Here is a 26,679-nt window from a genome sequence, read left to right as displayed (position 1 = left end):
TCGGTCTGGGTTTTTTTTTTTTTTTGATCGGGAAAACCTTCAGAAGTCGACCCGGGCCTTAGCGATCTGTTCGGAAATTGAGAGACTGATTAAAATCGTCGGGATGCAGCGATGAAGAAGACATAAAGGCAAATTCGCTCGTTCGATTCGGAAACTAAAGCCCTGTCCTCTTTTTGTTTGTTTGTTTGTTTGTTTGTTTCTCGACTGGTTGCACTGAGCGGCGGGACGCTGCGGCTCTGAAGGTCGGACTGGGAAAGGGCTGGATAGAGATGGGTTAACTGGGTGTGTCATTGGGCCTTTTGGGTCATTCAGGCCTGGGAAGGCATTCCTGAATCTTCCAGATTGGGAAAAGTGATGAGAACAATGTTGAGATTAGGATTTACTGCAAATCCGAGAGGCGTTAATCTAGCCAGCGTGAGAGGATGAAGTCACGGCAGGTTTAAGGTAGAGTTCTGCATAACGCCGATGGGAGACGCTAGGCTAACATTGCTAACAAACACTGGACTTAGACTGTCACCAATCTCATCTCTGTCAATATACGCCCAAAAACATCTCTCGACAACGGTTTAAATGACACCCTGCACCATCGACGGACACATAGATAGACATTCTATATGGACGAAAGTATTGGGACACCTGCTGGCTCAGTGTTTCTTCTAAAATCAAGGGTATTAAAAAAAGTTGATCTTGTTTTTGTTGGAGAATCTGTCTCTACTGCCTAGGGAAGAAGGCTTTCTACCAGATTCTGGAGCAGCATGGCTGTGAGGATCTGATTGCTTCTCTTCAGCAATAAGAGTGTTAGTGAGGTCAGGATGTTGGATGATGATGATCACCACCCCACCTCATCATCATCCCCATCCCAACCCATCCCAACAGTACTGGATGGAGCTCCACCATTCATCATTCCAGAGAACACAGTTCTTCCACTGCTCCACAGCTCCTCAATGTTGGGGGGCTTTATACCCCTCCAGCCCACACCTGGCATTAAGCATAGTGCTTCAGAGAGTCCTAATCTATTGGCAGCATTTCTCAGCAGGAACTAGACAGGCTGTGTGTGCATTTGCACATCTGTGTTAAGAATAGCTGCAATTTTAAGTAGCTGAACATTCATAAGAAGGGGTGTCCATAAACATTTGGACATCTAGTATATACAGCTATATCTATCAGGTCTATCGATGCAGTATTATTAAATCTCGGATGGAAAATGGAAAACGGTGGCGGTCTAAGCCCAGTGTTTGTTAGCAACGTTAGCCTAGCATCTCACTCCAGATACCAAACATGTCCCGGCTGATCGACCGCCTTTGGGATCGGTGATCAATCATGTTTATTTGACTTTTCCTCTGAACACTCTTCAAAATAAGGGTCCCAGGACGGTTCTAGGTTCTAGGCTTGGGCGTTGGAAGTTCTGGGAAATAAAAGGTTCCTCGCGTCTCATTGACCGAAATCTCCACTGGAAAGAAGGCTCTTTAGGGAACCTGAAAGCAGGTCTTCTAGACATCGCTCCACAAAACCCTTCCTGGCACCTTCACTGTGTCTCGTAGCGTAAGTGCTGTCAGCTTAACGAACACCCGAGTCTGAAAACAAGGGCAGGGGATGAGTAGGAAGGTTACCTTGCCATTGACTCTCTCCGAATGCTTCCTCATCCGGGGCGGGAGAGGGAATGGGAGGGAATGGGATCAATGGAATAGTTTTAATGTGCCTAATCCTGGCTGGTGGCACTGGAGAGAGGGGTTAGGACGGTGTGATGAGATTAGCTGGTGGAGTTGCTGCTGGGGAGATGGGGAGAACGAGAGAGAGAGTGGGTGGGCGAGCGAGCGAGCGAGCAACAGAGGAGGTGGAGAGCAGGTGGGGTGGGACGGAGTGAGTGAGAGAAGATGGGAAAAGAGTGCGGGCGTTTGGTTTTGATGGCACAGCAGGTTTTGGAGCGTTCCCGTGGGGAGGGGTTGCGTGTTGGTGACCTGGCAGAGGACGAAAGGACTGTGTGTGAGTGTGTGTGTGTGTGTGTGTGAGTGTGTGTGTGAGTGTGTTGGTGTGTGAGTGAGTGTACAGTACGGGTTTGAAAGGAGGTGACGTGAAGGGCAGGGGCCGCACTAGTAAAGCCCGCTCCGTGTTACTACTCAGTGTCACAGCTGTCAATCACTGTCCTCTGAGCCAATGGGAGGCTCCTCACAGTCTTCGGCTGTAGGCCGCTGGGGTCGAGTCAATGGCAAGGCAGTCCCGTTACAGTGGGGGCGGATAATTGGGAACAACGGGGGCGTTGACGCAAAAAAAACAGCTGCAATAACCACTGAAACCTGTGAAGTTTAGATGCTAGGCTAACATTGCTAACAAACACCGCATTCAGGCTGTCACCAATTTCATCGTGTGGGAATTCTCGCCCAAATCTTCTTTAGTTTGCTTCAGAATTGTAAAAGCTGCGTGTTTTGTTGCGTTGATGGACTGTAAATAAGTCGTACCGTGTTCTAAACCTCAAACTGTCGAAGATCTGGGAGTGTTTTGAGCGTTGTACCTACAGACGTGAAATCGGTGACAGTCTGAGCCCAGTGTTTGTTAGCAACATTAGCCTAGCACCTTACTTTGTGAAACCTCTACAGGTTTAAAGACCGGTCAGATAATGCAGAGGTTCTTCCCAGAACCATTATATCATGAGAAGGTTGTTTAAACCATGACAAGCTTCTTCACACCGACACCCTTCATTTATGAAAATAGAATAGTAGAACCTCTATGTTAAGGTTCTTTAGGGGGTTCTTCACACTTGCATTCCTCTTTTTTATTCAAAATTGATTCTACACTGGTTCTACACTGTTAAAAGTATGAGATCCTTGAGGAACTTTTGGAGGTTCTTCAGTTCGAAACTGTGGAGGAACCTCAGATGCTTTGAGGAACCTTCAAAGAAGGTTTTTAGAAGAAAAAGTTTTAATATGAAAAACCTCCAAAAAGTTCCTCAAGTATCTTAAACTTCTTACAGTGCAGCCAAGAATCGGAAGTATGAAATATGAAGAACCCTCTAAAGAACCCTAACATAGAGGTTCTACAATTTGTTTAAACACTGGAACAAACAGCCCTGGTTTAGATGTACGGTTCTAGGTACATTCATGAAAGTGTTTAAATGTGTAGACTGAAACCGGACTCACGGACGGGTTCCGAAGGTTCTGCTTTCATTTTTTGCTAAAGGTGCCACAAAGAGGTTTACTTCAGTGATGCCATAGAAGAGCCACTTTTTTTTAGGGGAAAAAGAGAAGAAGAGATGTGTGGTGTAATGGTTCTACACCGATGAAGGGTTCCTTCAAGAACATTTACATTTACTGAAGGTTCTTTAAGCCTTAACATGGTTTCTTCACCTCATTTACATTTAAAATGCTGCCCTAAAGAACCATGCTCGAAAAGGAGATGTGTCAGTGTGAAGAACCTTCTAGCGGTCTGCAAACCATTCGAATGCAGAGGTTCTCTAACAGTGTAAGGGTTCTTCCCAGAACATTTCTATCATGTGAAGGTTGTTTAAACACTGACACACCTCATTTACCAAAAAAAGAAAAAAAGAAAAACAAAATGCTAGAACCAAAAAACGGAGCTATGTGGGTGTGGAGAACCTTCTGAAGAACCTTAACAAAGAGGTTCTACCCCAATCCAAGGCTTCATTCGTAGCTTCCCAGAAGCTCCATAATATTCACAGCTTGCGAGGCGTGTGTCTGAGAGCCGTTACATTTCTGTTTATTTATAATTTATTATAATTATTATTATTTTAAAGGAACTGAAGCCGGTTCTGGTTTGGGTCTGGGTCTGGTTTGGTTTTCTTCAGTGGTTGATTGGTCAGCGGCACTGCGTTGATTGTTGATCGTTGGGGCCGGGGGGTGGGGGGTGGGCCGTGGGGGGTGGGGGGTTGGGTTTGCGCTGTGTTTTAGTTGGTTTAGTGACGCGTGGTCAGCGTGGATGACTCAGTAGAAAAAGTAAAGGCACTGTCCTCGATTTCAGCTGGTGTACTTCAGGTTCATAATGCCTCCGACTAAAAGGTTAAAAGGTCAAAGTCCACCAGTAGCACTGCGGTGAACGGCATCAAGGGTTTCTTTAGAGTTGCATAACGCGCAACTTAAGGTCTACAAACGAAGGTAATCCTAACGCTACCTCACACTCCAGAAACGTCCAACATAAAAAAGTGAAAACTATCAGCTTCTTCATATATAGATATATATATTTACTGTATATTCATAGATAGACTTCCCGGCGTTTTCTTTCTTTCTTTTTTTAGTTTTGTTTTGTTTTCTTTTGTTTTTTCTGCACATTTCACGTCAAGGTTTTGGTGTTTTTTCGTGTGAATCGCTACTATATCTACACTGTTTTGTCCACTCGAAAGCTACTCAGCAATGCACTGTGTATCAAAGCCCTAAAAAAAGAGAGAGAGAAAGAAAGAAAGGTAAGAGAAAGCAACTGGGAACGCACGTCACAGACAATAGCTAAATAAAGACACGCTGGTCTTTTCCTCTAGAATCTAACGTTAGATATGAAGACGAAGGTCGACGATGGATTCAGAAAAAGCTCCGGTGGCGGCAAACGCTAGCTGTTATACTACATCTTAGAAGAGACGGTGTCGGCGCGATGGCGTTACGTACAGGTCGAGTCGGTAAGTTTGCTAAGGCCTTCGCCTCGCCTCGGTTTCGTGCATTGTCTTGGCGCAGTTTCGACGGGAGGGTGGGGAAATGACCTCTGCTATGATTTGTCTCTGTGCTTATTGGAGAGGGCGGAGTGGAGTCTTTGGGGACGTTAAAGGTAGGCGATGACGTCACGTCTTGTTTCGGGGTGGCGTTTCGGTAAGAGAGAGAAATGCTGTGTCCGCAACTGTGCCCTGTTACTACTGAAAACATAAAGCGATGTAAAATAGCGTAAAAGCGATGTATCGTAGCGGACGCAGAATACCCATAATTCATTGCGTTGCTTGGTTTCAAGAGGAAGGCCGACGTCAGGGACGTTATAAAAGAGGAGGCCTCGGCTCTGAGTGGTCCAGCGGATTAAGGCGCTGCCACTATGACCTGAGGGTCGTTGGTTCGAGTCCCGGGTCATGCTGCCTGCCATCAGCAGCCGGAGCCTGAAGGAGCATAACTGGCCTTGCTCTCTCTGGGTGGGTAGTTGTCTCTCTCTTCCCCCCACACGTCACTTCAGTGTCGAAGCATCAGAGCTGGGTACCCGGCGCTTTCCTCGAATAGGAAACTTGGAACTTTAGCATTATTTGCTTGTGCATGCTACGAGCTCTACACTCTTGTGGAGTTGGGTTCCAGATAACAGGTGCTCTACACAGTGATCTGGATGTCGCATGTAGGGGATGGAGTGAATAGGGCACAGTCTCGGGCACAGCTAACGTCAGCGCTCTAGCTCCTGTACAGTTTTTAGAGGGTGTATGAACTATAAACGCCTTGAACAGAAACGTCTCACGGTTACACAGCCTGAAACCTCTTTCCACAGCAGGGACCTCCAAACGTGGATGTTCCGGAGCCTGTTTTGCCAGCGCTGTTCACTTCTACAGTCCGCAGTAAACTTTTACACATACATTTATATATATTACTCTGTCTCCATCATAAATAGCTTTAAATCTGACACAAACGCTCACTCGACCGGGGCATTCTGTACACAAGCGAATAGCATTTATCTACACGGAGGAGGAGGAGGAGGAGGGGAGCGGCTACTGCCGTCTTGTACTTTCTCAGGAAAGGTGTCCCAGCATGAGCAGGGACTGCGCTGTACTGTACATCTCCATTAGCTGGGTATAAGCATTGCAGTTGATCGGAGATCTGACCGGAACCGGGCCTGAGGTCATCCTCAGGTGGTTAATGGTTGGTTTCTATGATGAATTTCTACCTAATCTCCATGTGCTGGATTAAGCTGACCCCTGGCTTGTGTGTTCTAAGCGTTGGTATTATGTATGGAGTGCTCAGGAGATCCAGGCTGTAACCCACACTCTTAAAAATAATGGTGCTTTCAAAAGGCAGCCAGAGGTCTTCAAATATGGAGCTCGAGTCCAGTGTCCAGGCTTTACATCCAGCGAGAACCAAATCCAGGACTGGAAACGGGATTCAAGCATTTGAAGACCTGAGCCATAGAGGAACCACTTTTGGTTCTTGATGGAACCTGAAGTGGTTCTTCAATGGTACCTTTATCATCATTGTACTTGAAATACAACAACATCGATCTCTTCACATAGCTGTCAGCACCCTACAACGCCCCCTGGAGCCGCAAGGATAAGGCCTTTGCTTGAGAGCCCAACAGTGGCAGCCTGGCAGACATCGGTACCCAAATAACATGCCCATGCGAGGCCTGTGTCAGTACTTTGTGGCCCTCCATGTTGGCCCTACATATGGATGTTCGCCAGGGTCAGTGATGGGACCACTGAACATTGGGGCCTAGGTGGGATTAAGGTGGGAAGCCCAACTGGGTTCCACCCATGTGAGCCCCACATAAGCATGTTGGCTGGGTATAGAACCCATGACCTTGTGATCAACACCCCAGCACTTTAACCACCAAGCCGCCACCCGCCACCCACCACCCACCACCCGCCACCACCTCTTTTTTTCTTGCTTAGTTTGTTAAGAGCCCTAGTTTTCCTTTACACTCGATGAGTTCAATGCCGGTGTTCTGACCTGAGTTGACAGTCCACGGTTTGAAAACTCCGGCTCTCCCTCAAATCTTCCAGTGGGAACGATCCTATTCGTTGGAGACGAGCAAATTACCTTTACTACAAGCTGCTGCATTAGACAGCCGGCACAGGATTACGACGCTGGCGCCGTTGTTCTGTACAAGGGGGGCGAATTGATGGAGTCATTAACAGTGTTGGCTTAAATGGGAACGTCATTCCAAGCTGCCAGAGATAGCTAGATTGTCTGTTACCAACGCCCTACTCAGACCTACTCCTGTTGGATGGAGTTTAAATGAAGGGACCTGATCCCTCAAAATGAGTCGGGATTGGCATATTCATGCTCTGACCACTAATGAGTTCGTTCCTAGCAACTGTTGCTAAGTTGGACAATTAGAAACTGCAGCGCTCAATAGGACAAAAGTATTGGGACACCTGCTCGTTCATTGTTTCTTCTGAAATCAAGAGTTTTAAAGAATCTTTACTGTCCAGGGAAGAAGGGATTTGAGCCGGTGCTTATTTTGTGCAACAGTTGCCATGAAAGAGGTTGTGGGCGGAGCCTGGATAGGCCAATTCCCGAGTACAACTCAGTAGATACTTCCTCACAAGGAAGGTGATTGCAGTAGTTACAGATGAACTGAAACCAGTGAGTGTGTGTGTGTGTGTGATATGGTATAGGCAGTAGGCTGTAGATGAAAGGGCGCATGAGCTCGGGTGATTGTGATTGGCAGTAAATGACGGGTTCACGCTTCTTCACTCTCTTTCCCCTCCTTCCTTCCTCCTTTCCTCCTCTTCCTCCCTCGCGTGCGGGCAGTCTCGCGTGGGCCGTCGCTGGTGCTAGCTCGTGCGCTCTTCCTCTCTCTTCCTCTGCTCTTTTCCCCGCTCCTCCTCGTCTCTCCGGCATGGTCAGTGGCGGTCATAGGCAGTGGCAGTGGCCGCGGCAGCAGGCCCCGGCCCCCGAGTGGCTGCGCTGTAGTAGTAAGGAGATCCTAGAGAGAGGGAGAACAGGAAGACACAAGGGTCCATCATCCACAGACTGAAATGTGCCGATTAACAACCACTGGCCACTTTGTCAGCCCTTCATTTGGTCAGCTTCAGTCCACAGAGTTGCTCTTGTCTGGATATTCTGGCTGGTGGACCACCCTCCACCTCAACGTGACACCCATACACGTACTAGCTAAATGTGCTGAGAATGGTCCACCACCTAAAAAATATGTAGTCAGCAGCCCTCCTGCCTACAAGTAGACATGTACACTATATGGACAAAAGTATTGGGACACTCATTTGTTGTTTTCTCCTGAAATCAACAGTATTTATAAAGAGTTTATCCAGCCTGAAAAGTCGGCGTGACCTTAACGAAGGCCCGGATTTGGTTTGACCGTGTTGAGAGAAGGGTGTCGGCATGTAATGACCTTAGAGATCTGGGTGACTATGGACTTTTAGGCTGGGTATTTTTGGGTATACGACACTGTGACATCTTTTTTTTTTATTTGAGTCGTACCCAGTACCTTCAGTACCTTCAGAAATACCTTTAATAAGGTGTACGGAGCATCTGTAAAGAGCTCAGTGCTGAACAGGATGGTCATGCAGTCTGTATAGTGATGACCTGTGGGGAGGAAAGCTTGCTCTGATGTTGAACCCCATTGCTTTGCACATTTTTGGTGGGCCGGAGTTGTCTTGTTTGGTGCACCCACAGAGTTACTAAAACAGGCAGGAAGTTTGAGAGGTCCTCATTAAGCAAGGTCTGAAAGACCCCCTAAACCCTATTGGGATGGAGTTCCTCAGGGTCATTTTAGTCCTGTCTATACAAATACCTGTAAAAATAACCTCAGGTTATATCAACCCAGTGCAAATCAGCATGTGGGTAAATATCCCTTGAATCCTGTGATCCTGTGAAAAAGGAGAGCTGGTGGTTTTTCTCCAGTATGGCGTAGCCTTTAGCCTCTTATCTTGGCTTTAGTGTGTATTAGCAAAGGACCCGGTGGGGTCGCGAGTTCAAATCCCAAGCCACGCCGCTTTGCCATCAGCGGCCGGAGTCTGAGAGAGCGCAATTGGCTGTGCTCCCTGTCCGGGTGGGAACATGGCGCTGTCTTCCCCTTATCTCTATAGAAGAGGCCTGCACTGCGGTGGAGCTGGAGACCTGGTGCTTTCCTCTGGCGGCAGTTTAAAAAGAGACTCTGAGACAAACAGGTGGGAGTTAACTGGCAGAGCCAAATTGGGGTCTTGTTTGATTGGCTACATCCAGGTTAAGTGAAAAATCTGTGAATTCCATATTTTCCCTGAACGCATTTTCTCTCCTAGAGTGGTTGGACGTCTCCTATCCGTCCTCCTATTCCCAACACAGTCCTGCTCTCTGTTTTTTTCTCCTTCCAGTGATCAGACAGAATAAACACATCATAAACATCAGCGTATGACACCCAGCTATGAGACTGCAATACACATTTCGACAGGCGATTTGTTCACCATTATTTTTTCGGGAGGAAAAAAAGAAATACCCTCCCGAGGTGTTTCCAGGCGGCTCATCATTAGCATGATGTGAAGGCAGTGACTAGAGCAGCCTATACCAGTCTGAGTCAGTGCTGTTATTTTTGCTGAGATCTAAAATGACACCGCTGTCGCCCCGAGGCGAAACCCGCCGTACCCTGCAGGAAAAAACCCATTTCCAGCCCATAAGACACACAGATCCATCTCGATCAGCGCGGGCTGCAGTTAAGTGCTGATAGACCTCTCAAAGATGAAAGGCCTTTAGTATCACATGGGCTTAAGAGCAGCACATTCTTCTTCATTAGACAGAAAGAGGGAGGGAGGGGGAGGAGAAAACAGCAGAGCCAGAGCGACCGAGAGAGAGAGAGAGAGAGAGAAAGAGAGAGGGAGTAATGCTATCTTAACATTTAATACAGCTGTTCTAAATAAGTGAACAGCTTTAAAACAACTCGGCCTCCACAGGGCCTCTGAAGGTGTCCTGGGATATCTGGGACAGTGAGATGTTAGCAGAAGGTCCTGGGGTGCCCATGCACTGTCACCGGCACTTTTCGTACCGAAGACCACCCCGCAAGACATGCCTGATGTTTTGGAGATCAAGTCAGTTGTCTAAAACATCACAGTTTGGTTCTTGTCAATGTGAACTATTTGGACGAAAGTATTGGGACACCTGCTCATTCACTGTTTCTTTTGAAATCAGGGGGATTTAAAAGAGTTAATCCTACTTTTTTTGTTGGAGTAACTGTTTCTACTGTCAAGGAAAGAAGCAACACCACGCCTTATTATCCCCAACTCCCTAACTTATCCCATCCAAAAGTACTGGATGGAGCTCCACCATCCATCGTGGTATTAGTTAGATCAGCAGTGTGGTTAATTAGTTTGCAGGTGTGGTTTCTTTGTGTGTTTACCTGCAGGCTGTGGAGTCTGGCTGGGGAACAGGCCTGACGAAGCTGCTCTCTCTGAGCCCAGAAGAGAACCGTACTCCTGCTGGAAGACTGCGAAGAGAACACAACACACACACACACACACACACACACACACGTGATAATGTGGACTGGACCCTGACTTCTGCTCTGCGGAGAATTAGATCAGTGAGCGTTACACAAGATTCTGCTATTAGAATTATAATTATATGCTAATTATATGCTAATTATATTAAATATCCCTGGTCAAAATGTCAGCGAACAAGCCATCGGTAAGGCCCCAGACCTTCTCTCAAAGCTCAAATCTTGGGGTGCCCATCCGTCTGCCCCCCTAATGCACTTATCTTTATTACAATGTTAAACAACATTCAGCTTTTGGTAATCAGTTCATCTTCCACTCACTTAACTACTCACTCTAACGTTGACAAGAGGGTGCCCAAACTTTTGCATGCCACTGAACGCAACAACTCGGCATGGTTTGAGGGGAATGGGTGCTGATTTAGGCAAGCGGTTCCCTCATCAGTTACTGATGCCTATAGTAATTGGTGCGTCTGCAAAACGGCAAATTTACAGGAGGAGGAAAAAAACTTCCGAACTTTCAATGGAAGTCAATGGAAAAAGATTTTAGTCCAGGGCATTCTGGAGCGTTTCTATTGGTCCGTTTATCATGAAATTCTGATACAATATAAGGGAGGCGTGTCAGATTCGAATTATGTCAAAAAGTGAAAAGCGGCCAAAAATGATGATTTTCCAGGGTTTTTCACTTACCCAGCAGGCTGGGGTTGGGGAACCTCCAGGACTCGTTGTATGTTGAATACTGGGGGTGTGAGTACGGACTGCCCGAGAATTCACCTCCTGATACGAGAAACAAGCAAACAAAGACAAACAGAGGAGAGCGATGAGGACATGGTGGACAGGGTGGACAGGGTGGACATGCTGGAGTACACTCTTTAAAATGAAGCTGCTAAAAGGGGATTATTCGGAGCTACTGACATATCGCACAGTGTAGTGTGATGTATGTGCTTTCTGAACAACTGGTCTGTTTACGTCCGGCTAGCGCCTGTCAGCTGCGTCTGGACATCTGATCTCCTCACCTGCTGAGAGGAGCTGTAATCTTAGGTAAGCTGATGTTGGGTTTTCTAGCTTGAAGTGTGTTAGTAAAGGGAAGTGTTGTGAAGACATGCTGTGGCCAAGTCCATTGTGATCGCCCAGCATCGCTAACATGGTGTTACAGTGCCGACTGGCCACTTCATCCAGCATCACTACCATGGTGGTAGTGCGCTATTCACCGGCCTTCACCAGCATTGCCACTGCAGTGTTAGTGGGGGAGAGGGGGCCCGCCACCTTCGGGCCGCCACCTTCGTCCGGCATTGCTACAATGGTGTTAGTATGCCGTCTGCCAACTTCGTCCAGCATCGCTACCATGGTGTTAGTATGCCGTCTGCCAACTTCGTCCAGCATCGCTACCATGGTGTTAGTGTGCCGTCTGCCAACTTCGTCCAGCATCGCTACCATGGTGTTAGTGTGCCGTCTGCCAACTTCGTCCAGCATCGCTACCATGGTGTTAGTGTGCCGTCTGCCAACTTCGTCCAGCATCGCTACCATGGTGTTAGTGTGCCGTCTGCCAACTTCGTCCAGCATCGCTACCATGGTGTTAGTGTGCCGTCTGCCAACTTCGTCCAGCATCGCTACCATGTTGATAGTGCTCTTTTCTCCAGCCTTGACCAGCATTGCTACTGCAGTGTTAAGGTGCCGGCTGTCGGCCTTGCCCAGCATCGCAACCAGAGTGTTTGCGTGCCGTCCCACCTGGAACCCACCTAAGCCCAATATGAGCATGTTAGCTGGGTAGCTTGGACAAGCTTTGTAGAATCCCACTGAACCCAAACTGCAGCATTTAGACACCTAATTCTGTTAAGAGTGTTGAAGAGAGTGCTGAACACCACAGCAGGACGTATGAGTGTGTGTGTGTGAGTGTGTGTGAGAGACAGAGAGAGTGTGTGTGTGTGTGTGTAAAACTCCAGGACTATCAACTGCATGCAAGTGTCAATTTGCGATGGTTTTTCTCCACCGTTGCTTCACTAGTTCTCTCCCTCTCCTCCTTCTCTCTCTCTCTCTCTCTCTCTCTCTCTCTCTCTCTCTCTCTCTCTCTCTCTCTCTGGGGATCTCTCTCCCTTCTCTGACTGCCATAAGCTTAGAGGCCCCATCTCTCTCTCTCTCTCTCTCTCTCTCTCTCACGCGCTCCATCTCTCGCTCTGTCCGTTCTGCCTGGCTGCTTTCAGAGCCCCCTCTCCCCCCGTGTGTCAGCCCCCTGCTGAAAGAAAGAGAGCGTGAGCTGGAGGGAGAGAGAGAGCAGGAGGAGAAGCACAGAGGAATAAAGTGGAGGATGAAGGAGGATGAATGATAGAGACAGGGAGAGGTGGGGAATAACGCAAGCCTGCTAATCAATTTCCCCTCAAATTGATATTTACTCCCATCTTATTTGATAGCAGCGGGGATGGCTTTTATGAGCACACTCGAGGCCTAATTCATCAGCGTCCGCCCTGACCTGCGAGCGCTTTGTTATCATAACAGTGATATCTTCACCTCACAATCACACCAAAATTCAAACCCAGGAACTCTGGGCTCTAGGCAACACGCACCACAGGGACGAAAGTATAGAGACACCTGCTCGTTCAAGGGTGTGAAACGAGCTGAGCTCTACCGTCCAGGTAGGACTTTCTACTAGATATCTACTAAAGGAGCATTTGCTGTGAGGATTTGACTGCATTTAGCATCAAGAGCGAGCCTTAGGTTACTCCTGAGGTCAGGACGCTGGATGATCACCACCCCACCCCACCTCACCATCTCCACCTCATCCCAAAAGTACTGGATGGAGCTCCACCATCCATCATTCCAGAGAACACAGTAGTTCTTCTACTGCTCCACAGCTCAATGCTGGGGGGCTTTATACCCCTCTACTAGCCCACGCCTAGCTTTATTAGCCAATAGCTTCATGATGTTTATCTGCTCCAGAGAGTCCTATTCTATTGGCAATACGTCTCTATACAGGTGCTGAGCATGGGGTCAAGTTGTGTCAGCATGGGGTCAAGCTTAAAAAAGTAGCTGAATGCGTTCATTAGAAGGGGTGTCCACAAACATTTGGACATATCCCGAGAGCTGTTCAGCAGGAGAGCCTCTCACTAGCTCTCGATGCTGAATGCAATCAAATCCTCACAGCAATGCTCCTCCAACATCTAGTAGGCAGCCTTCCTTCTTTCCCTGGACAGTAGAGACAGTTACTCCAACAACAGCAGGATCAACTCCCCTTGATTTTAGAAGAAACAGTGAATGAGCCGGTGTCCCAATACTTTTGTCCCTATAACGTATTTACCCATCAATAGTTATGATGTTTCCATGTTTTAGGGGAACTTAAAAAATACTACCTGTACATTTTATACATTAGAGATTTATGACAGATTGCAGTGCGCTACAGGAAGCATAGGGGGCGATATGGCTTCTGTTATTTTACTGCACCACAAAAGAAAAACTAGACTAAACTTAGGCCCTGTCCCCATTCTCACCCTAAGCCCCTTCTGGAAGTGCCTTTTTTATGACGTTAAGTGAAGTGCTCATAGGGGGCGCTTGTGAGCACCCTTGTTGGGGAAAATTAAAGAAACAGGACACCACTTCTTCCACCTACAGCCTACAGCTAACAGTTATGCGCAAACGAGGGTGCGAGGGTACGAGGGTGCAGATGTGAATAATGGGACAAGGTCTAAGTAGTTTCCTTTGCTGTACTGCAATGGTCTTCTTGCGGTCATCACTTTTTACTCTTATATCAAAATAAATAAATAAATAATAATAATTAAAAATGAATCTCAGTGGTTCCAAAATGTCTCGTTCCTAAGTTCCTAAGCTTTTGCTCGCTCCGTAGTGCAGCCATGGGTGGAGAAAAGCTTTGGAGAAGTGGAAGGATGGAGGTATAAGTGGGATGGGGTCATCGCCTCGGTTACCGCCTCAAGTGTCAGGTTGTTTGAGGAAGGAGAGATAAGAAGAGGGGGATGAAGCGAGCGAGAGAGGGACAAGGAGGGGGGCGGGGGGGGGGGGGGGGGGTCCGTCGAGGCGTCTAGGTGGCAAGGTCGTAAAAGCTTGTCAGAGGAGAGGGAAACACGGGGGACGCGGGCGGAGCCTCTGGCAGACAAGGTTACGCCTCTTCCTCCCAACAAGACCTCCCGAGTCACCGCGGCGATGCGCTGACAGGATGTACGCTGACGGCCCGAGACAATGCTGCTGCTGCTGCTGCTGCTGTTCTTGTTGTTGTTGTTGTTGTCGTCGTCGTTGTTTTGGTGGGGGGTTGCTCCGCAGCGTTGAGGGACCTGCTGCATGCTGGAGGATGCTGAAGGATGCTGAGCTTCACTGAGTCTTTTGTTTAGTATTCCCCACAGTCCGGCCTCCGGCTAGCTGCTCGCCATGACCACTGCTGTGTGTGAGTCTAGAAACGGGCTGCTGAACCATTCGTGTGATCTGAATATACGGAGGTTGCGCTAAGGGCTGGGCGATATGGCGGTATACTGATGATATTAGAATAGTGGGTGGTGCGCTAGGCTAGCAATACTCTGACATTTTGAAGGAGAATCCCACCAAACTTGATGAACATCATTCATCAATGTCCAACATGGCAAGCCCCTGAACCGGGGAAGCTGCCATAGGCGGCAATTCTCCAGCTATCTGGGCTAATTCTGAACACAGGTTCTGTAGATCTCTGCTGGACCTACAGCCTTGCACGGCTAGCAGGCATGCACAAACGAGGGCGAGGGTGCGAGGGTGCAAGTGTGAGTAATGGGACAGGGCCTAAGTAGTATAATTGGCTGCACCGCACTGGTCTTTGCTGAAGTGTTCCTGCAGCTTTTGGCATCTCAGGCACACGTCGGCCTTGTGATTCCTGAAGGTCAGGCCAGTCTTTGGTTTAAGGAGTTGAGGAAATGGGGATGAGTTGGGGTGGTGATCATCACCATCATCATCATCATCATCATCCAACATGCTGTCTATATTAACGCTTGCTCTTGTCACTGAATGCAATCAAATCCTCGCAGCAATGCTCCTCCAGAATCTAGTCGAAAACCTTCTTCAGTACAGTAGCAATGACTGAAGAGGTGTCCCAGTACTTTTGTCCATTAAACGTGATGGTTCTGTTTAGCTGTATGTGGCTGCCAAATGAGCTTGGCTGCATCTCTTTCCAGCCATGTTGGCTTTAGCGCCGAGCCCGCGGTCAAGTGCGGCCTCGGCCGTAATGAGGCCCCCGGGTGTGGAGAGGTTAATGAATCAATGGTGAGGGCCCCTGAGAGACAGCGGTGTGACACTGCTGCTGTGTATGAGGTGGCCTGCTCCGTCAGTGCGTAGGCTCTGCGGGTTTGTAAACCTGTGTACGCGAGCGCCGGCGGCGGGCGGAAGCGTAGGAACAAAGCCGGAGGAGAAGCTCAGGCTATGAGAAGAGTGCAGGAGAATGAATGAATGAATGAATTAGTCAGGGGTCAGCGGTGATTCTCATTAAAAACAAATTACTGATGTTGAGAGGGGACAGCTGTGAGACTGGGGCCTAATGGCCCCCGCCATTCTGGCTCAGAAACTCAACTACACCCCCACAAGCTCGCCCTGCCACAACCGACCAACCGACCGTCACCCCTACCCCAAACCCCCCCTCCTCCCTTCCAACTCTCCACACACACACATACACCCAACTCGCCCCCGTCCAGCGTCCCAGAACCCCCTGGGAGTGTGCTGTCAACCTGGCAGACGGGGGGAGACAGGAAGTGGCAAAGACAAGCCCACCTCCCACAGGGACCTCAGCAGAAATAAAGGAGGGGTGAAAAGGAGAGAGCAAAAAAGAGAGAGAGAGAGAGAGCTGATCACAGAGAGGGCTGGTTTATAAAGAACATAAGACAAAGCCGACAGCGAGAAGATGTGTCGCCGGGTTCCCCGCTCTCAGAGAGCCTCCCGACACTCGGGAGGAGTTCACTGTGAACTCATCTGGTTGAACAGCGCTGCTGGCTAGTTCTCTGCCTGGCATCTGCACAGAACACCTCATCTGCCTCTGCTGCATCTAGAACATCATAGATGGTGATCAGCCATCGTTTCCTTCAGCTCAGAAACTTACGAGGCAAGTTCGGATTCGACTGACCGCTGCTGGACTTAGCAAGTTCATTCCCAGCAGATACAGGAGATCTCTGCAGCTCTGTTAATATCCCATTATTTTGCCACAATATCAAGAAAATAAGCCAAAAGAAAAGAGAAAATAAGTTATTTACTGATTTAATTTGGAGGTATTAAGTCAAAATAAAAACAAATAAGTTATTGTTATTGATATGAATGATATTTTAATTAGTCGTTAGTTAGTTATATAGAATGTTAGTAGTTAGAAAGTCAGAAAATCTGTCATTTTGACTAAGTAAGCCAATATTTCAACATAGCAATGAATGAATGAGATATTATGTTAGAATTAATTATTTTTCAGTAAATATTTTTAAAAACTTGTTATTTATATATAGAAAATGTAGGATGTATAATCTTTGTTTCCTGTAGTTTTCTTAATATAAATCAATAAAAAATAATACATTTAAAAAATCTTGTTTTAAGATAAAAGGTCAAAATTTAACATTATAAGGAGATGAAAAAGTCCAAATTTAAGGAGTAATAATGTTGCAATATAAAAGTCACATTTTGAAACAAACATTTTAAGATATGAAAGTCAAAAGTCATTATTTAAAAATATTATATAATGTTTTTTATATAGTAGGTCATTATTTTGAGCTATCAAATCAAATGTAAACGAATAGAAGTATTTTGACTTAAACTTAAAATGTCATTATTTTGAGTGAAATTAATGTTAGTGTTTGACATAATAACAGAACTAATCATTATTTTACACAATTAGTATTAATTATGAATAATTCATTATAAGTATGAACTGTGAATTTCCCCACTGCAGGACTAATAAAGGACTATCTTATCTTATGTCATTATTTCATCATAGAAAATCAACATTTTAAAAATTATAAACTTCAAAAGAAAAAACATGCCTGAACCATTTTTGAGCTCCACCAAATGTCCAGTTGTGTTTGTAAAGAAGTATCATAAGGACGTCCTCTACAGATCGGTTACCTTCAACCCAGAGGAGCATTATGGGATTGTCTGAGGGTAAAGAGGGCCGGAGTGCAGATCATGCAGAGCGGTTAGGGTGTTTGGAGGAACTCACCCGGTACCATTCCTGTGAGCGAGGGGGCCGAATAGCTGCCCTGCCCGGCCGGGGGAACGTGAGGTGGGTAACCAGGAAGCGTGGTGCTGGCCAGGTCACGACCTGAAAAAACAAACAAACAAACAAACCAAAAGGTATTTATTTATCTCAGTCTGTGGAGACATATCTGTCCCAATACTTTTGTCCTTGTATTGAGGTCCATCCAAAGTAGTTTTTTGCCTGACGTCCGCTGCCTGCCGGGCTTCTGCATGTGTCGGCCTTAAAGGTGCGGTATGAGGTTACGAGTGGCGGAAATGCAGAACGGCGGGGCCCCGTGAAGCGCAGAAAAGCATGCTGGGAAAACACGTGCTCCGTCTCATGTCGCAGGTTATTTACCAGGTTAAACGGCCGTCCTGCAGTCCTGGTTGTATAGGACATCACAGAACAGGGAGGGAACATCAGGAAATCAGCTAATGTGTGTTGAATGTCTCGTCTGTCCTCACTTAGCCTTGATGACAAGTCTCTACATGGTCCTAATGCCCCCTGTGTCAGTCTGAACGCTTTCCTTAGTGTGGCGTTCTGACTGTGCCAGCACACCTGAGGTCATGTCTCTGTCCCAGTAATGGGGCCTTCGGTGCAATTAAACACACACACACACACACACACACACACACACACACTGATGTGTGACAGGGCCGGGCTGCCTCTTGTTCTTTTAGTATAGTTAGACAGTTTACATGATATTTTGCTGCCCCCCCCCCTCTCTCCCTCTCTGTCTTAGTCTCTCTCTCTCTCTCTAATCCTCTCATTTCTCCGTTCTCTCTCTTTTCTTTCTCTCCTCTCTGTATCAATGTCTCTCTCCCTTCTATCTCTCCTTCACTCAGTCTCTTAGCCTCTCTACCCTATTTCTCCCCTTTCTTTCTCACAGTCTCTCTCTCTTAGTCTCTCTCTCCTTTCTTACTCAGTCTCTCTCTCTTAGTCTCTCTCTCCTTTCTTTCTCACAGTCTCTCTCTCTTAGTCTCTCTCCTTTCTTTCTCACAGTCTCTCTCTCTTAGTCTCTCTCCTTTCTTACTCAGTCTCTCTCTCTTAGTCTCTCTCTCCTTTCTTTCTCACAGTCTCTCTCTCTTAGTCTCTCTCCTTTCTTTCTCACAGTCTCTCTCACTTAGTCTCTCTCTCCTTTCTTTCTCACAGTCTCTCTCTCTTAGTCTCTCTCCCCTTTCTTTCTCACAGTCTCTCTCTCTTAGTCTCTCTCTCCTTTCTTACTCACAGTCTCTCTCTCTTAGTCTCTCTCCTTTCTTTCTCACAGTCTCTCTCTCTTAGTCTCTCTCTCCTTTCTTACTCACAGTCTCTCTCTCTTAGTCTCTCTCTCCTTTCTTTCTCACAGTCTCTCTCTCTTAGTCTCTCTCCCCTTTCTTTCTCACAGTCTCTCTCTCTTAGTCTCTCTCCTTTCTTTCTCACAGTCTCTCTCTCTTAGTCTCTCTCCCCTTTCTTTCTCACAGTCTCTCTCTCTTAGTCTCTCTCTCTCCTTTCTTTCTCACAGTCTCTCTCTCTTAGTCTCTCTCCCCTTTCTTTCTCACAGTCTCTCTCTCTCTTAGTCTCTCTCTCCTTTCTTTCTCACAGTCTCTCTCTCTCTTAGTCTCTCTCTCCTTTCTTTCTCACAGTCTCTCCTCTCTGTATCAACGTCTCTCTCCCTTCTATCTCTTCTTCACTCAGTCTCTTAGCCTTTCTACCCTATTTCTCCTCTTCTTTCTCTTAGTCTCTCTCTCCTTTCTTTCTCACAGTCTCTCTATCGTAGTCTCTCTTTCTCACTTTCTCTCTTAATCTATCTCATCTCCATTTCTCACAATCATAGTCTCTCTCTCTCTCTCTCTCTCTCTCTCTCTCTCCTTGTCTGTAGCTGTATTAGGCTATGTGACAGGGCCGTCCGGCTGAATCATGTTTGTGTATGTCTGAGAGTGGAGCTGAGCTGAAGGCTGGGGGGCCATTTATCATCATAAACACCTCCTCATCTCGCTCACTTAACACACACACACACACACACACACACACACACACACACACACACAGTAGCAATGTTAGACATGGGCATCAACCGGGTCTGTGCTAACTCTACGGTTGCGATGTTGGACGAGGCTATCAGACGGGCCATGCTAACTCTACGGTTGCGATGTTGGACGAGGCTATCAGACGGGCCATGCTAACTCTACGGTTGCGATGTTGGACGAGGCTATCAGACGGGCCATGCTAACGCTACAGTTGTGATGTTGGACAAGGCTATCAGACGGGCCATGCTAATGCTGTGGTTGCAATGTTGGACGAGGCTATCAGACGGGCCATGCTAACTCTACGGTTGTGATGTTGGACGAGGCTATCAGACGGGCCATGCTAACTCTACGGTTGCAATGTTGGACGAGGCTATCAGACGGGCCATGCTAACTCTACGGTTGCAATGTTGGACGAGGCTATCAGACGGGCCATGCTAACGCTACAGTTGTGATGTTGGACGAGGCTATCAGACGGGCCATGCTAACTCTACGGTTGTGATGTTGGACGAGGCTATCAGACGGGCCATGCTAACTCTACGGTTGCAATGTTGGACGAGGCTATCAGACGGGCCATGCTAACTCTACGGTTGCAATGTTGGACGAGGCTATCAGACGGGCCATGCTAACGCTACAGTTGTGATGTTGGACGAGGCTATCAGACGGGCCATGCTAACTCTACGGTTGCAATGTTGGACGAGGCTAGCAGACGGGCCATGCTAACGCTACAGTTGTGATGTTGGACGAGGCTATCAGACGGGCCATGCTAACTCTACGGTTGCGATGTTGGACGAGGCTATCAGACGGGCCATGCTAACTCTACGGTTGCGATGTTGGACGAGGCTATCAGACGGGCCATGCTAACTCTACGGTTGCGATGTTGGACGAGGCTATCAGACGGGCCATGCTAACGCTACGGTTGCGATGTTGGACGAGGCTATCAGACGGGCCATGCTAACTCTACAGTTGTGATGTTGGACGAGGCTATCAGACGGGCCATGCTAACGCTACGGTTGCGATGTTGGACGAGGCTATCAGACGGGCCATGCTAACTCTACGGTTGCGATGTTGGACGAGGCTATCAGACGGGCCATGCTAACTCTACGGTTGCGATGTTGGACGAGGCTATCAGATGGGCCATGCTAACTCTACGGTTGCGATGTTGGACGAGGCTATCAGACGGGCCATGCTAATGCTACAGTTGTGATGTTGGACGAGGCTATCAGACGGGCCATGCTAACTCTACGGTTGCGATGTTGGACGAGGCTATCAGACGGGCCATGCTAACTCTACGGTTGCGATGTTGGACGAGGCTATCAGACGGGCCATGCTAATGCTACAGTAGCAATTAAAATATAAAGACCCGGTTCTTAAAGCACAGAGGTGACACAAATATGGAGCCAATCAGCAGATCCCTACACCATTAAGCCCTCCCACCGAACGTTTCTGTAGTCTCAAGAACGGTTAGCTAACCGTGCTCACTGCATTTAGTCACTCACTGGCCACTTTATTAGAAACACCTACACCTATACCTTGTTCCAAAAGCCAAAAACCTGCCTAAAGCAGAGCGTCTGAGCGGCAGAGGGAATCAGGGGGACGTGGAGGAGATCAGGACAGATAGACACATCTCCCCCTCTCTCTCCGCTGCTCTCCTGAGCTGCCATGTCCGGCCGTTTTGGTGAGCGCGAGGCGACAGAGAGACATTAGTGGAGACTGGATACTAATCCACTGCGGGTCAGCGGACAGGGCACACGCGCGGGAGCCGGGGAGGAACACGCTCCTCAGAGGGAGGAGGCAGACAGGGCCAGGTCCTCCGAGAGCGATTGTCAGCAGGAGTGAGTGGTGGAGAGAGGGAGAGCGCAGAAACGAGCAGCAAGAGAAGTCTGAGGAATCTGACAAGCCTCTGTCCTGCTGCTCCAGTCTCCAGCTCCGTGGCCACTTTATTAGAAACCCCTCCACCTTCCAGCAACTGCCTGTATGTGGGGATGTGTTCCTTATAAAGTGGCCAGTGGGTGGATGTGCAACGTGTGGGTGTTTCTAATAAAGTGGCCATCAGTGAATACAAGGTGTTGGTGTTTCTAATAAAGTGGCCAGTGGGTGGAGTTGCAAGCTGTGGTGTTTCTAATAAAGTGGCCAGTGCACAGAAGTACAAGGTGTGGGTGTTTCTAATAAAGTGGCCACCAGTGCGTACAAAGCGTTGGTGTTTCTAATAAACTGGCCAGTGAGTGAAAGTACAAGGTGTTGGTGTTTCTAATAAAGTGGCCAGTGAGTGAAAGTACAAGGTGTTGGTGTTTCTAATAAACTGGCCAGTGAGTGGAGGTACGAGGTGTTGGTGTTTCTAATAAACTGGCCAGTGAGTGGAGGTACGAGGTGTTGGTGTTTCTAATAAACTGGCCAGTGAGTGGAGGTACGAGGTGTTGGTGTTTCTAATAAACTGGCCAGTGAGGGGAGGTACGAGGTGTGGATGTTTCTAATAAAGTGGCAACCAGTGAATACAAGGTGTTGGTGTTTCTAATAAAGTGGCCAGTGTGTGGAGTTGCAAGCTGTGGTGTTTCTAATAAAATGACCACTGAACTGCAGTACAGGGTGGGTGTTTCTAATAAAGTGGCCACCAGTTGAATACAAGGTGTGGGTGTTTCTAATAAAGTGGCCACCTGCGAATACAAGGTGTTGGTGTTTCTAATAAAGTGGCCAGTGAGTGTTAGAACAAGGATTAGGTGTTTCTTATAAAGTGGCCACTGAACGGCAGTACAAGGTGGGTGTTTCCACTAAAGTGGCCAGTGGGTGTTTTACGGGCTGATGGGATACTGTGTGCAGGCATGTTGTTTCCCTGTAGGGGGCGTTATTGATGCAAAAGAGTGAGTCACCGTGCTTCATCTCTGACAGGGTCTCTCACACAATTACACACGCAGGTTCTGCCCTCCCCGGCCGCCTCGACCCGTATTCCCAATCCCATGATTCCCTCGTTATGGCCTGTGTCTGAGGGGCCCTTAATTAGCTCCACCTCGTTCCCAACTGGAGAGACGAAGAGAGTGAAGGGGAAGAGGCGAGGAGTGAGGGAAGGGCTGGAAATGCGTGTGTGTGTGTGTGTGTGTGTGTGTGTGTGTGTGTGTGTTGTAATTACAGGCCGCCCTCCATCCTTTCTGTCCCTCAGGGCAAATCTGAATCTGCATCAGAGAGCAGTGTTTAACAGGTCTGAGATCAGGCTCTATCACTCACTCTGATTTACTCTCAGAGGGAGAGGGAGCGCTCCGGCGGCTGATCCCGATACAGCTGAACATCCTTAAAGGGGCAGTCCACCCGTTCAGCAGAATTTCTGAGAGCAGGTAACGTTAATTCCAGCTGAATGAGTGAATGGATGGACGGACAGACGGACGGTGCGGTGGTGTAGAGCGAGCTCACCTGACACCAGTGGATAGGACTGCGGTCCTCCTACGCTGGGGCCCAGCTCCGCTCCCGTCTGATTAGCCAGGCTGGTCTTCATCTCCTCCAGACCACCGGCCAGAGACGCCATGGCTGAGTAATCTGATGTCTGCTGAGAGAGAGAGAGAGAGAGAGAGAGAGATGGGGGCAGTGAGTCTCTGACAACCTGAAGCTAGTGTTTAGAGGAGCTAGAGAAGCTGGGGAAGACTGTAAGGCTGAACCGAGGGGGTAGCTTCTAGACTTTCCAAGACATCTGAGCTCTCAGTTAACTTTAGCCGAGGTAGGTTAGCACTATGGCTTGTTCACAATCATCGCTAGGAAAGGCCATGAGCCATGGGCTCTTCTAAGCAGCTGCCGAGCACTCATGACTGAAGCCCATAACGTAGGAGAAGGCAGCAAAGCGTTGTCGGGAAGCTGCTTCCTCGGTTTGTGATGCAATGAAGAGAGGTTCATTAACGTTCAGGAACGCTGGACGTCTGGAAGTTAAGGGTCTGGAGGACCAAGGAAACCTTCTGAGAGAACTGCTTGAACTGTCTGACCGCCTGAGCACCTTTCCAACTGTTAAGAACATGCTTTGGGGTTGTTCAGCAGCCGGTGGCACGCGGGACATTTGACTGGGTGGAGTTTCCAGCAAATTCTGGAAGTAACATCACAGCATCTGCACCACCTGCCTAATACCGAGTAGGTCCCCCTTGGTCCACAAGACCTCCTGTGGTGGTATCTGGCACCAAGTACGTAACTACCGTTAGCAGCAGATTCTTTGATAAGTCCTGTTGTGTAAGTTGTGAGGTGGGCCCTCCATGAGCATCGGCCTTGTCCGGTAGGTACTGACCGCTGGGTACCGGAACACCCCACTTGCTGCCTAATGTATGCAGCCCCTTGTCAGATGTAGATGCGGCTGTAGATCACCATCAGCGTCAGTGGTGCTAATGTTATGGCCGATTGTGCCTACACGTAGAAGTGTCCCGGATCTTGCGTCCGCATGCCCCCTGCCTGACCCTACTTGTGGCGTCTCATGACCCATTACTCATAATGATCCAGGTCCGACATCGCTGCACCCCGCCGCTTCATCTCCATTGGCCGTAATGGCTTTTGTCAGGCAGGTGGGGATGTGCGGCGATGGCCATCTTTAGAGGGACTCTCTGAAGGGAAATGGATGTCACTTCTGCTTTAGTCTGTTAGGAGGGAGTCTAATGATCCTGAACAGGGCCAGACTCTCTCTCTCTCTCTCTCTCTCTCCTTTCCCACAGCACTGTATTACACCCACACCTGCTATTAGCGCCCGCTAAGCGCTAACGACATCTGCGCAGTAGAAATGCACACCAAGCGCAGGCGGAGCTAAACTGTTCACTGTAAACAAGCAGATATACTGCATGTAAGCACGCAGTGGACAAAAGTATTGGGACACCTGCTCATCCATTGTTTCTTCGGAAATCAAGGGTATTATGACTTTGTCTGAATGGATTCGTTTGAAGGGGTGTCCACAAACATTTGGACACCCAAGGCTCTGTTTTTTGTACATCATAAAACCTTAAACCCATATTTATGGGGGGGGGTGTCCTTTAAAGCAGCATTATGGAGAACTAGTGCTATTTACTCCTGGGCCCCCCCTCCCTCAAGGGGTGGAGTGTAATTTACTGCAATGAAGACGGATCCCATTTTAAGCTCCCCTCCTCGTGGCACAGGTAAAATTTGATGAGCTGTTGTTTGAAAGTAAAAAACTCCATACTGCTGCTTTAAATCACCACCGTCGGTTTGGTAAATGAGAGTGTGAAGATTAAAGAGTCCTATAGAAACTCTACACTAATTAAACCCTCTAACCCGAAGCTCCTGTTGAGGCCGGCCGGCTGTATTCACTGGAGTGTCGATGGAGGATTTGAGTTATTTTAGCCAATGGGGAAGAAGTCCAGCACCTTTTATGTTGGAGAGCAGATTTAACAGTCAATTGGAATTAAGCAGTGTGTGTGTGAGTGTGTGTGTGTGTGTGCGTTTGTACGTGCATGTGTGTATGAGAGGCTGTGACCCTTTAAACACCCGTCTGGTCATCAATACGGCGAGGGCAGTGGACTGTGACCCAACCAATCACAACTTATGCTGTCGGCTGTGTCTCTCCCTCTCTCTCTCTCCCTCCCTCCCTGCCTCCCTCCCTCTCTCTCCGACAGCATAGACAGGGAGAAAATGGAGGAGAGGGAGAGACTGAGAGAAAGCACGAGAGAGAGTCAGAGAGAGAGAGAGAGAGAGAGAGAGAGAGAGAGAGAGAGAGAGTCAGGAAGAGAGAGAGTCAGGAAGAAAGAGAGTCAGGAAGAGGGAGCAAGTCAGGAAAAGGACGAGAGTCAGAGAAACAGTAAAGGAGAGAGAGACAGGGAGAAAGAACAAGAAAGAGTCAGAAAGAGAGAGAGAGTCAGGAAGAAGGAGAGAACGAGAGAGAGAGAGAGAGAGAGAGAGAGAGAGAGAGAGAACAAGTCAGAGAGGGAGAGAGTTAGGAAGAGGAAGAGAGTAAGAAAGAGATAGAGAGTCAGGGAGTGAGACAGAGAGTCAGGAAGAGAGTCAGAGAGTCAGAGAGAGGGAAAGAGTCAGGAATAGGGAGAGAGTCAGAGAGAGAGTCAGAGAAAGGGAGAGAGCCAGGAAGAGGAAGAGAGTCAGAGAGTCAGAGAGAGAGAGAGTCAGGAATAGGAAGAGAGTCACAGAGAGTCAGAGAAGGGGAGAGAGCCAGGAAGAGGAAGAGAGTTAGAGAGAGAGTCAGGGAGATAGAGATAGAGAGAGAGAGAGAGAGAGAGAGAGAGTTAGAAATAGGGAGAGAGTCAGAGAGTGAGTCAGAGAAAGAGAGAGAGAGCCAGGAAGAGGAAGAGAGTCAGAGAGAGAGTCAGGAAGAGAGAGAAACAGTAAAGGGAGAGAGTCAGAGAGAAAGAGCACAGGAGAGTCAGAACGAGAGAGAGACAGAGAAAATGGAGACAAGGGCGATCGAGTAAGCGAGGGAGTCAGGGAGAAAGAAAGACAGATAGAGGGCCCGTCAAAGAGAGACAGTCAGACACACAGAGAGGCAGTGGGAGAGAGAGACAATGAGACAGTGAGAGAGAGAGAGAGAGAGAGAGAGAGAGAGAGAGAGAGAGAGAGAGAGTCAGGAAGAAAGAGAGTCAGGAAGAAAGAGAGTCAGGAAGAGGGAGCAAGTCAGGAAAAGAACGAGAGTCAGAGAAACAGTAAAGGAGAGAGAGACAGGGAGAAAGAACAAGAAAGAGTCAGAAAGAGAGAGAGAGTCAGGAAGAAGGAGAGAACGAGAGAGAGAGAGAGAGAGAGAGAGAGAGAGAACAAGTCAGAGAGGGAGAGAGTTAGGAAGAGGAAGAGAGTAAGAAAGAGATAGAGAGTCAGGGAGTGAGACAGAGAGTCAGGAAGAGAGTCAGAGAGTCAGAGAGAGGGAAAGAGTCAGGAATAGGGAGAGAGTCAGAGAGAGAGTCAGAGAAAGGGAGAGAGCCAGGAAGAGGAAGAGAGTCAGAGAGTCAGAGAGAGAGAGAGTCAGGAATAGGAAGAGAGTCACAGAGAGTCAGAGAAGGGGAGAGAGCCAGGAAGAGGAAGAGAGTTAGAGAGAGAGTCAGGGAGATAGAGAGAGAGAGAGAGAGAGAGAGAGAGAGAGAGAGTTAGAAATAGGGAGAGAGTCAGAGAGTGAGTCAGAGAAAGAGAGAGAGAGCCAGGAAGAGGAAGAGAGTCAGAGAGAGAGTCAGGAAGAGAGAGAAACAGTAAAGGGAGAGAGTCAGAGAGAAAGAGCACAGGAGAGTCAGAACGAGAGAGAGACAGAGAAAATGGAGACAAGGGCGATCGAGTAAGCGAGGGAGTCAGGGAGAAAGAAAGACAGATAGAGGGCCCGTCAAAGAGAGACAGTCAGACACACAGAGAGGCAGCGGGAGAGAGAGACAATGAGACAGTGAGAGAGAGAGAGAGTGAGAGAAAGAGAGAGAGAGCGAGAGAGAGAGATCTACTCCATTGAGG

General features: G+C 48.1%; 1 protein-coding gene across 1 annotated transcript in view; it reads right to left on the bottom strand.

The window, feature by feature from the left end:
* Positions 1-6,725: 6,725 nt before the first annotated feature.
* Positions 6,726-26,679, bottom strand: part of pax5 (paired box 5) — a 54,924-nt gene continuing 34,970 nt past the window's right edge. Inside the window, exons 7-11 of the mRNA XM_072670807.1 lie at positions 22,678-22,807; positions 17,255-17,356; positions 10,792-10,878; positions 10,009-10,095; positions 6,726-7,608 (exon numbers count right to left, since the gene is read on the bottom strand). Of these exons, the coding sequence (XP_072526908.1) occupies positions 7,526-7,608; positions 10,009-10,095; positions 10,792-10,878; positions 17,255-17,356; positions 22,678-22,807 (489 nt within the window). The 3' untranslated portion in view covers positions 6,726-7,525. The remainder of the gene's footprint in view (positions 7,609-10,008; positions 10,096-10,791; positions 10,879-17,254; positions 17,357-22,677; positions 22,808-26,679) is intronic.

The sequence above is a fragment of the Salminus brasiliensis genome, chromosome 24, assembly GCF_030463535.1.
Source record: "Salminus brasiliensis chromosome 24, fSalBra1.hap2, whole genome shotgun sequence".
Taxonomy (NCBI): domain Eukaryota; kingdom Metazoa; phylum Chordata; class Actinopteri; order Characiformes; family Bryconidae; genus Salminus; species Salminus brasiliensis.
This window is presented reverse-complemented; position numbering and strand designations above follow the sequence as displayed.